The 12179-nt window shown below is 45.5% G+C and overlaps 1 protein-coding gene across 5 annotated transcripts in view; it reads right to left on the bottom strand.

The window, feature by feature from the left end:
• Positions 1 to 12179, bottom strand: part of LOC106609564 (bridge-like lipid transfer protein family member 3B) — a 53834-nt gene that overhangs the window by 7928 nt on the left and 33727 nt on the right. For 4 of the 5 annotated variants that reach the window (XM_082977776.1, XM_082977778.1, XM_082977779.1 and 1 more), the window contains 6 exons: positions 12017 to 12171; positions 6435 to 6607; positions 4511 to 4661; positions 4184 to 4240; positions 2463 to 2719; positions 2287 to 2395 (listed from right to left, as the gene is read on the bottom strand). In XM_082977776.1, the coding sequence (XP_082833902.1) occupies positions 2287 to 2395; positions 2463 to 2719; positions 4184 to 4240; positions 4511 to 4661; positions 6435 to 6607; positions 12017 to 12171 (902 nt within the window). The remainder of the gene's footprint in view (positions 1 to 2286; positions 2396 to 2462; positions 2720 to 4183; positions 4241 to 4510; positions 4662 to 6434; positions 6608 to 12016; positions 12172 to 12179) is intronic. The other variant, XM_082977777.1, reaches the window with a different exon arrangement.

Raw genomic sequence — 12179 nt, 5'->3', positions numbered from 1 at the left:
TGTGTGGGGTTGCTTCTCAGCCAAGGGAGTGGGCTCACTCACAATTTTGCCTAAGAACACAGCCATGAATAAAGAATGGTACCAACACATCCTCCGAGAGCAACTTCTCCCAACCATCCAGGAACAGTTTGGTGATGAACAATGCCTTTTCCAGCATGATGGAGCACCTTGCCATAAGGCAAAAGTGATAACTAAGTGGCTCGGGGAACAAAACATCAATATTCTGGGTCCAGGGCCAGGAAACTCCCCAGACCTTAATCCCATGGAGAACTTGTGGTCAATCCTCAAGAGGCGGGTGGACAAACAAAACCCCACAAATTCTGACAAACTCCAAGCATTGATTACGCAAGAATGGGCTGCCATCAGTCAGGATGTGGCCCAGAAGTTAATTGACAGCATGCCAGGGCGGATTGCAGAAGTCTTGAAAAAGAAGGTCAACACTGCAAATATTGACACTCTGCATCAACTTCATGTAATTGTCAATAAAAGCCTTTGACACTTATGAAATGCTTGTAATTATACTTCAGCATTCCATAGTAACATCTGACAAAAAATATCTAAAGACACTGAGGCAGCAGACTGAAAATTAATTTGTGTCATTCTCAAAACAGTTGAAGTCGGAAGTTTACATAAACTAGTTTTAATGACTCGAACATAAGTGTTTCAACAACTCCACAAATTTCTTGTTAACAAACTATAGTTTTGGCAAGTCGGTTAGGACATCTACTTTGTGCATGACACAAGTACATTTTCCAACAATTGTTTAGAGATTATTTCACTGTATCACAATTCCAGTGGGTCAGAAGTTTACATACACTAAGTTGACTGTGCCTTTAAACAGCTTGTAAAATTCCAGAAAATGATATCATGACTTTAGAAGCTTCTGATAGGCTAATTGACATAATTTGAGTCAATTGGAGGTGTGGATGTATTTCAAGGCATACCTTCTAGCTCAGTGCCTCTTTGCTTGACATCATAGGGAAATCAAAAGAAATCAGCCAGGACCTCAGAAAATTGTAGACCTCCACAAGTCTGGTTCATCCTTGGGAGCAATTTACAAACACCTGAAGGTACCAGGTTCATCTGTACAAACACCATGGGACCACGCAGCCGTCATACCGCTCGGGAAGGAGACGCGTTCTGTCTCCTAGAGATGAACGTACTTTGGTGTGAAAAGTGCAAATCAATCCCACAACAGCAAAGGACCTTGTGAAGATGCTGGAGGAAACCGGTACAAAAGTATCTATATCCACAGTAAAATTATTCCTATATCGACATAACCTGAAAGGCCGCTCAGCAAGGAAGAAGCCACCGCTCCAAAACCACAATAAAAAAGCCAGACTACGGTTTGCAACTGCACATGGGGACAAAGATCGTACTTTTTGGAGAAATGTCCTCTGGTCTGATGAAACAAAAATACAACTGTTTGGCCATAATGACCATTGTTATGTTTGGAAGAAAAAGGGGGAGTCTTGCAAGCCGAAGAACACCATCCCACCCGTGAAACACGGGGGTGGCAGCATCATGTTGTGGGGGTGCTTTACTGCAGGAGGGACTGGTGCACTTCACAAAATAGATGGCATCATGAGTATGGAAAATTGTGGATATATTGAAGCAACATCTCAAGACATCAGTCAGGAAGTTAAAGCTTGGTCGAAAATGGGTCTTCCAAATGGACAATGACCCCAAGCATTCTTCCAAAGTTGTGGCAAAATGGCTTATGGACAACAAAGTCAAGGTATTGGAGTGGCCATCACAAAGCCCTGACCTCAGTCCTATAGAACATTTGTGGGCAGAACTGAAAAAGCGTGTGCAAGCAAGGAGGCGTACAAAGCTGACTCAGATACACCGGCTCTGTCAAGAGGAATGGGCCAAAATTCACCCAACTTATTGTGGGAAGCTTGTGAAAGGCTACCCGAAATGTTTGACCCAAGTAAAAAAATGTAAAGGCAATGCTACCAAATACTAATTGAGTGTATGTAAACTTCTGACCCACTGGGAATGTAATGAAAGAAATAAAAGCTGAAATAAATCACTATTATTCTGAAATTTCACATTCTTAAAATAAAGTGGTGATCCTAACTGACCTAAGACAGGGAATTTTTCCTAGGATTAAATGTCAGGAATTGTGAAAAACGGAGGCTAAGGTGTATGTAAACTTCCGACATCAACTGTATATGAGTGAATGTGTAAGGCAGTATATATATATATATATATATATATATATATATATATATATATATATATATATGAGTGAGGCAGTGTGTGTGTGTGTGTGTGTCTCACCCCCTATAGAGAAGGCTCCATCGTCGGTCCTGTGGATGAGCAGGTTGGCGATGTGCAGGGTGATGGGGGTGGGATCAGGGTCAGACGGGTTGTCACGGGGACCATCATCCTGCAGAGGGGGACAGAGGTTAATGTGTCTGTGGTTAATTTGTGTGTGTGTGTGTGTTCATCCCCACCTTCAGGTCGATGTGTGTGTCCCTGACGCTGATCTCCATCGGGAGGACCTGGGGGGCGGAGTCATCCTCCAGGAAGTGAGCCAGGTTCCTTAGCGACGACATGAGGAAGCTGGCCCGGTAGCCGTGGAGACGCAGCTGGAGGAAACCGTTGGTCTCGGCCAGGGGGGAGTGGGTGGCAGCACAGGGCCCGCTCTCCAGCCGAGCCCTGACCTCCGGGAGATGGGTGGTCCCGTCTGAATTGGCCTCCAGACCACCACCTAGCGAGGGAAGGAGGAAGGAGAGAGGGGAGTGGGAGGAGAGAACATCAGTAATCAATCAATTCCCATTAAAAAGAGAAGGCATAGATTGGCTGCAACACAAACAGAATCACTGCAACCACAACTCAAAGAAACGGCTCAGCGATGGCCGCTTGGCAGGCATACAACCAGACATTGCCTTACTGCTGACGCCAGTCTATGAATCCATTTCTAAGGTGTGACTAATTTGTAAAGCAAGGGCCCTTCTGGGGGTGGGGTTACTAATCCCATAAAACTATTTAGAGGCCAGTAAAGTGCCACAGCAGCTGCACACACGCAGACACACATTTTAATATAACGACAACACGTCGGTCACTGCCTCAGTAAGGAAGGAAGGAGAGATGGAGGGAGGAAATGGCAGACGTGAGAGAAGGTAAGAGGTAAAAACAGAAATAATGAGAAAGTGATTGAGAAGGAGAGCGAGACATATAGAGCGGGGTAGGAAAGGAGAGCGCGCGAGAGAGATGGGGATTACTCTTCTGTGAAAGAGGAAGGAGGCCGAGCCGAGCGGAGAGAGAGGGATTACTCTTCTGTGAAAGAGGAAGGAGGCGGAGCCGAGGGAGAGAGAGGGATTACTCTTCTGTGAAAGAGGAAGGAGGCGGAGCCGAGGGAGAGAGAGGGATTACTCTTCTGTGAAAGAGGAAGGAGGCGGAGCCGAGGGAGAGAGAGGGATTACTCTTCTGTGAAAGAGGAAGGAGGCGGAGCCGAGGGAGAGAGAGGGATTACTCTTCTGTGAAAGAGGGAGGCGGCGGAGCTGAGCGAGCACTGCCTCATAGTACTGTGGGTAAATATGGACCTCACCAACCCCTCTTAAATATTCACACACGGAGGTGACATGCTGGAGACACACATGCACACAACCTGTGGTGCCACAAAAACACATACCGACACTGGGTTTAATGTAGCTGGTAAAGGGAGCAAAACCCCCATTAGTGCTAATGCACCGTCTCACTGCAGCAGTTACACACACACACCCCCTTGAGGCATACACTGCAGTCACACACCCTTGAGACACACAGTGCAGTCACACATTGTGTGCGTGTGTGTGTGTTTGTGTTTATACTATCCTTGTGGGAACCAGAAGTCCTCACCAGGATAGTAAAACAAGGAAAATCACGTGGACATTTTGCCGATCCCCACAAGTAAAAAGGCTATTTATAGGCTTAGGGGTTTGGTTCAGGGCTACAATTAGGGTTTGTGGTTAGAGAAAATAGGATTTTGAATGGGAAACAATAGTTTGGTCCCCACAAGGATAGTAAAACAAACGTGTGTAGCATGCTTGGTGGAGCAAAAATACTAATTACTATCTGTCATTTCATACCAATGATGAAATCAGAGACACACTGAAACACAAACAGGTAGTAGCACTTGTGCGCAAGCTTGCGTTTGCCTACCCATGCTTATGTTCCACACACACACACATACCTTCGCTGCCTGGGGCAGGGGGTACAATAGTGCTGCCGTGAGCAGTGGGTACCATACCTGTAAGAGTTATGGAAGGGTAAACCAAGTCAATTGGGAGTGTGTAGTCTTCACCCAGCTATAGATAGTACTCCAAGAGAATGGGGAATAGCAAAACTGCAGTTTGTGCGCATGTGTGACTGCAATGTGTGTGTACTATCCCACATGTATGTATGTATGTATGTATGTATGTATGTATGTATGTATGTATGTATGTATGTATGCATGCATGCAATGCATGTATGTATGTAGGAGTATACATTGTGTCTATGCATGCGTCTGTGTCTTCACCCAGGCTGCGGTTGCTGAGGTATTGTCGGAGGCTGACGTTTCCCAGCTGTGTGGGTCTGACGCAGCCCACCTCCAGAGACACAGCCGTGCTCTCCCCTCGCACTTCCATCCCCCCACATACACACCGCACCTTCAGCACCAGCACCGACACCTGGGGGGGAGAGAGAGAGGGAGGGAGGCATTAAGTTGGATAAGAGAGTCTGCTAAAATTAATAAAAATCTAAGTTAATTCAATCAATTCAGAAAGTGGGGTAAAATTACAGTTCAGGAAATGAAAAATGCTCATGTGTACTCATGCATGTGTGTGTATAAATGTATGTACAGTGCTTTCGGAAAGTATTCAGACCCTTTGACTTTCTCCACATTTAGTTACGTTACAGCCTTGTTCTAAAATGGATTAAATAAAACATTTTCAATCTACACACAATACCTCATGACAAAGAGAAAAAAGGTTTTTAGAATTGTTTGCAAATGTATTAAACAGAAATATTTTATTTACATAAATATTCAGACCTTTTGCTATGAAACTCGAAAATGAGCTCAGGTGCATCCTGTTTCCATTGATCATCCTTGAGATGTTTCTACAACTTGGAGTTCACCTGTGGTAAATTCAATTGATTGAACATGATTTGGAGAGGCACATACCTCTGTACATAAGGTCCCACAGTTGACAGTGCATGTCAGAGCAAAAACCAAGCCATGAGGTCGAAGGGATTGTCCGTAGAGCTCTGAGACAGAATTGTGTCGAGGCACAGATCTGGGGAAGGCTACCAAAACAGTTCTACAGCATTGAAGGTCCCCAAGAACACAGTGGCCTCCATCATTCTTAAATGGAAGAAGTTTGGAACAACCAAGACTATTCCTAGAAATAGCCGCACGGCCAAACTGAGCAATCGGGGGAGAAGGGCCTTGGTCAGGGTGGTGACAAAGAACCCAGAGTTCCTCTGTGGAGATAGGAGAAACTTCCAGAAGGACAACCATCTCTGCAGCACCCCACCAATCAGGCCTTTTTGGTAGAGTGGCCAGACGGAAACCACTCCTCAGAAAAAGGCACATGACAGCCCGCTTGGAGTTTGCCAAAAGGCCCCCCAAAGACTCAGACCATGAGAAACAAGATTTTGTGGTCTGATGAAACCAAGATTGAACTCCTTGGTCTGACTGCTAAGCGTCACGTCTGGAGGAAACCTGGCACCATCCCTACGGTGAAGCATGTTTGTGGAAGCATCATGCTGTGGGGATGTTTTTCAGCAGCATGGACTGGGAAACTTGTCAGGAACAAGGCAAAGATGAACGTAGCAAAGTACAAAGAGATCCTTGATGAAGTCCTGAGTGCTCTGGAGCAGGTTCTCAGACTGGGGCAAAGGTTCACCTTCCAACAGGACAACAAACTTAAGCACACTGCCAAGAAAACACAGGAGTGGCTTCGGGACAAGTCTCAATGTCCTTGAATGGCCCAGCCAGAGCCCGGACTTAAACCCGATCGAACATCTCTGGAGAGACCTGAAAAAAGCTGTGCAGTGACACTCCCTATTCAACCTGACAGAGCTTGAGAGGATCTGCAGAGAATGTTAGAAACTCACCAAATACAGGTGTGTCAAGCTTGTAGCGTCATACCCAAGAAGACTTGAGGCTATAATCGCTGCCTAAGGTGCTTCAACAAAGTACTGAGTAAAGGGTCTGAATACTTATGTAAATGTAATATCAGTTTATTTTTAATACATTTGCAAAAAGGTTAAAAAAAACTGTTTCATCCATTTTATAACAAGGCTGTAACGTAACAAAATGTGGAAAAAGTCAAGGGGTCTGAATACTTTCTGAATGCATTGTATAGTGTGCATGAATGCATGTGTGTGTACAGCACGGTGTCTGTTCATGTGTCCATGCCTGAATGTGAGCATACATTTCCTGTGCATGTGTGTATTACCATGTCTTTGGTGGGTTCGTCGATGCTCTGGGAGGTGGCACTGACAGTATCTGGTGAGCCAGCACCGTCCTGCTCCCCTGTGCCCATGGCCGCTACTGCTGCTGCCTCCTTGGCAATTTCTGTGGCACTCTGCTCCCTCACCACATCCTTAAAGCCTGAGATGGACACGTCGTCTGTGGACACAGAATGAATTAAAAATTGGTGGTCTGCTACCAATACATGGATCAATACCAGACAGAAACCTAAACTCAGCAAAAAAAAGAAACGTCCCCTTTTCAGGACCCTGACTTTCAGATGATTTTTACAAATTCAAATAACTTCAGATCTTCATTGTAAAGGGTTTAAACACTGTTTCCCATGCTTGTTCAATGAACCATAAACAATTAATGAACATGCACCTGTAGAAAGGTCGTTAAGACACTAACAACTTACAGACGGTAGGCAATTAAGATCAAAGTTATGAAAACTTAGGACACTAAAGAGGCCTTTCTACTGACTGAAAACACCAAAAGAAAGATGCCCAGGGTCCCTGCTCATCTGCATGAACATTCCCGCATGCTGCGAGGCATGAGGACCGCAGATGTGGCCAGGGCAATAAATTGCAATGTCGGTACTGTGAGACCCCTAAGACAGCGCTACAGGAAGACAGGACAGACAGCTGATGGTCCTCGCAGTGGCAGACCATGTGTAACAACACCTGCACAGGATCGGTACATCCAAACATCACACCTGCGGGACAGGTACAGGATGGCAACAACAACTGCCCGAGTTACACCAGGAACGCACAATCCCTCCATCAGTGCTCAGACTGTCCACAACAGGCTGAGAGAGGCTGGACTGAGGGCTTGTAGGCCTGTTGTAAGGCAGGTCCTCACCAGACATCACCGGCAACAACGTCGCCTATGGGCACAAACCCACCGTCGCTGGACCAGACAGGACTGGCAAAAAGTACTCTTCACTGACGAGTCACGGTTTTGTCTCACCAGGGGTGATGGTCGGACTCGCGTTTATCGTCGAAGGAATGAGCGTTACGCCGAGGCCTGTACTCTGGAGAGGGATCGATTTGGAGGTGGAGGGTCCGTCATGGTCTGGGGCGGTGTGTCACAGCCTCATCTGACTGAGCTTGTTGTCATTGCAGGCAATCTCAACGCTGTGTGTTACAGGGAAGACATCCTCCTCCCTCATGTGGTACCCTTCCTGTAGGCTCATCCTGACATGACCCTCCAGCATGACAATGCCACCAGCCATACTGCTCGTTCTGTGCGTGATTTCCTGCAAGACAGGAATGTCAGTGTTCTGCCATGGCCAGCGTAGAGCCCTGATCTCAATCCCATTAAGCACGTCTGGGACCTGTTGGATTGGAGGGTGAGGGCCATTCCCCCCAGAAACGTCCGGGAACTTGCAGGTGCCTTGGTGGAAGAGTGGGGTAACATCTCACAGCAAGAACTGGCAAATCTGGTGCAGTCCATGAGGAGGAGATGCACTGCAGAACTTAATGCTGCTGGTGGCCACACCAGACACTGACTATTACTTTTGATTTTGACCCCCCCCCCCCCCTTTGTTCAGGGACACATTATTCCATTTCTGTTAGTCACATGTCTGTGGAACTTGTTCAGCTTATGTCCCAGTTGTTTAATCTTATGTTCATACAAATATTTACACGTTACATTTGCTGAAAATAAACGCAGTTGACAGTGAGAGGACATCTTTATTGTGGTATAGATCATATCAGCTCACAACTGCCATCACCTGGACAAACTATGGAATAGAAAGAACTCTTCAAAAGCCATTCAATATGTATAGAAACATGGTTTATTCTCAGGACTAAGTCTGGAGTTATCCCTCCATATTTAGGCCAAATAAAAGAGTAAAATGTCTATTTTCGGGAATATTTTCTCCTATAAACACCCCCAAATAATGCAAAAAAATGTAAATTGAGGCACAGTGACAAGCTCTGCACATGATGGATAGACCTAGTCAGACCTGTAAAGCCTGGAGGAGAATCATGCTCAACCGTGTGTGTGTGTGTGTGTGTGTGTGTGTGTGTGTGTGTGTGTGTGTGTGTGTGTGCGCGCGTCAAATCGAAGTTTATTGATCGCATACACAGTTTAGAAGATGTTCTTGCGGGTGCAGTGACATTCTTATGTTAGTTACTACAGTTGAAGTAGGAAGTTTACATACACCTTAGCCAAATACATTTAAACTCAGTTTCACAATTCCTGACATTTAATCCTAGTAAAAATTCCCTGTCTTAGGTCAGTTAGGATCACCACTTTAATTTTAAGAATGTGAAATGTCAGATTTATAGCAGAGAGAAGTCATTTCAGCTTTTATTTCTTTCATCACATTCCCAGTGGGTCAGAAGTTTACACACTCAATTAGTATTTGGTAGCATTGCCTTTAAATTGTTTAACTTGGGTCAAACGTTTCAGGTAGCCTTCCACAAGCTTCCCACAATAAGTTGTGTGTATTTTGGCCCATTCCTCCTGACAGAGCTGGTGTAACAGAGTCAGGTTTGTAGGCCTCCTTACTCGCACATGCCTTTTCAGTTCTGCCCACAAATGTTCTATAGGATTGAGGTCAGGGCTTTGTGATGGCCACTCCAATACCTTGACTTTGTTGTCCTTAAGCCATTTTGCCACAACTTTGGAAGTATGCTTGGGGTCATTGTCCATTTGGAAGACCCATTTGCGATCAAGCTTTAACTTCCTGACTGATGTCTTTAGATGTTGCTTCATTATATCCACATCATTTTCCATCCTCATGATGTCATCTATTTCGTGAAGTGCACCAGTCCCTCCTGCAGTAAAGCACCCCCACAACATGATGCTGCCACCCCCGTGCTTCACGGTTGGGATGGTGTTCTTCAGCTTGCAAGCCTCCCCCTTTTTCCTCCAAACATGATGGTCATTATGGCCAAACAGTTGTATTTTTGTTTCATCAGACCAGAGGACATTTCTCCAAAAAATATGATCTTTGTCCCCATGTGCAGTTGCAAACAGTAGTCTGGATTTTTTATGGTGGTTTTGGAGCAGTGGCTTCTTCCTTGCTGAGCGGCCTTTCAGGTCATGTCGATAAGGGACTCGTTTTACTGTGGATATAGATACTTTTGTACCCGTTTCCTCCAGCATCTTCACAAGGTCCTTTGCTGTTGTTCTGGGATTGATTTGCACTTTTCGCACCAAAGTACGTTCATCTCTAGGAGACAGAACGAGTCTCCTTCCTGAGCGGTATGACAACTGTGTGGTCCCATGGTGTTTATACTTGCGTACTATTGTTTGTACAGATGAACGTGGTACCTTCAGGCATTTGAAAATTGCTCCCAAGGATGAACCATACTTGTGGAGGTCTACAATTTTTTTCTGAGGTCTTGGCTGATTTCTTTAGATTTTCCCAAGCAAAGAGGCACTGAGTTTGAAGGTAGGCCTTGAAATACATCCACAGGTACGTCAATTGACTCAACTGATGTCAATTAGCCTATCAGAAGCTTCTAAAGCCATGACATCATTTTCTGGAATTTTCCAAGCTGTTTAAAAGGCACAGTCAACTTCGTGCATGTAAACTTCTGACCCACTGGAATTGTTATACAGTGAATTATAAGTGAAATAAATCTGTCTGTAAACAATTGTTGGAAAAATGACTTGTGTCATGCACAAAGTAGATGTCCTAACCGACCTGCCAAAACTATAGTTTCTTAACAAGAAATTTATGGAGTGGTTGAAAAACTAGTTTTAATGACTCCAACCCAAGTGTATGTAAACTTCCGACTTCAACTGTAGCTCCGAACAATGCAGTAAAACAAGTACGCAATGTTGAGAATACAGTATTTAAATACACACACAAAACCCCACAGCAAAATGGATAGAATGGCAGGAAATAGATTCCGGACCCGAGTCTGGAATATAAATATATGTATGTGAACGGTGTGTATGGACAGTAATATGAATAGGTCTGTACAGAAGTAAATATATAGGATGATCCATGACTACAATACAGTATATACATATGAAGTGGGTAAATCAGTATGGAAACATTATTATGTACCTAGGGCAGCAGTCTCTAAGGTGCAGGGTAGAGTACTGGGTGTTAGCTGGCGAGTGACAGTGTCTAAGGTTCAGGCCAGGGTCCTGGGCGGAGGCCGGCTAGTGACAACTATTTAGTAGTCCGATGGCCTGGATATAGAAGCTGTTTATCAGTCTCTCGGTCCCAGCGTTGATGCACCTGTACAGTCTCCGTCTTGTAGATGGTAGCGGGAAGAATGATGATCTTCTTGGCCTTTGAAACACTGGGTGCTGTAGATGCCCCCTCTGGAGAGCCTGGAGGTTGTGGGCGGTGCAATTGCCGTACCATGAGGTAATACAGGCCTTACAGGATGCTCTCAATGGTGCATCTGTAGAAGTTTGTGAGGGTCTTACATGCTAACCAAACTTGCTCATCTTCTGTGTGCGCGCGTTGATTTTGTCTATCTCCACCAGACGCGTTCATGACAGGTTAAAATACCAGAACCTACTGTGAACCAACTATATTAATTTGGGGAGAGGTCGAAACGTAAATTAAACATTCATGGACATTTAGCTAGCTTGCTGTTGCTAGTTAAATTTGTCCTAGGAGATAAACTTTGGCTTGTTATTTTACCTGAAATGCATATGGTCCTTTTTTGAGCTGGATCTTTGTAGAATTATGACCTATTTTGAGTCATACAAAATCGTGTGTTCTCTACTCCGACAATTAATCCACAGATAACTAACTAGGTTTGCCCTTTGATTAGTCTCACCTTGTTCATCTTTCTTCTTCTGTGGATTTTATGTTGCAGTTGGCAAGGTGCATTACCACCACCAACTGGACTGGAGTGTGGACCTCAGTTCATCTTTCAATCACCCACGTGGGTATATGCTCCTAAAAACCAATGAGTAGATAGAACAGGCTGGACTTGCAGCGAGTCAAACTTCTAAAATAGGGCCAAGTTATTTTTCAGTGCCTGGTACGCAGCCGCCCGTTGACGCGCGCGAGGAGTGGATGAAATGATTGAACATGTACATTTATTTTGCAACGCGGCTGGTTTGGTCAGCATATTAGGGGCCAAGATGAATTTCTTCAGCATCCTGAGGTTGAAGAGGCTTTGCTGCGCCATCTTCATCACACTGTCGGTGTGAAGGGACCATTTCACATTCTCATGGAGGAACGAGAAGCTTTTGACTCTATCCACTGCGGCCCCGTCGACGTGGATGGGGGCGTTCTCTCGCTGCGGCCTCCTGAAGTCCACGATCAGCGCCTTCGTTTTGTTGATATTGAGAGAGAGGTTATTTTCCTGGCACCACTCCACCAGGGCTCTCACCTCCTCCTTGTTAGTAAATCAGGCCTACCACTGTTGTGTCGTCAGCAAACCTGATGAATGAGTTGTAGACGCGCATGACCACGCAGTCATGGGTGAACAGGGAGTACAGGAGGCGGCTGAGCACGCATCAGAGGGGCCCCCGTGTTGAGGGTCAGAGTGGTGGAGGGGATGTTGCTTTCCTTCACCACCAGGGGTCAGCCCGTCAGGAAGTCTAGGACCCAGGGCCCTGTGTGTGTGTGGTTCCTACCCCTCTCCAGCAGGCTGTATGTGTCTGTGTCTCCGTCCTCCATCAGGTAGCTGTCTATGGAGAGGTTGTCCAAGGACTGCAGAGACGGAGTCTTCTTCATGTTCTTATAGGACACTGAGAAACTGGACTGGGAACGCTCCCTCATCAGACGCCCACTGGAACA

The sequence above is a fragment of the Salmo salar genome, chromosome 07 (genome assembly GCF_965601325.2).
Source record: "Salmo salar chromosome 07, fSalSal1, whole genome shotgun sequence".
Classification (NCBI taxonomy): domain Eukaryota; kingdom Metazoa; phylum Chordata; class Actinopteri; order Salmoniformes; family Salmonidae; genus Salmo; species Salmo salar.
The sequence above is the reverse complement of the archived record's forward strand: the minus strand, read 5'-3'. Positions and strand labels throughout refer to the sequence as shown.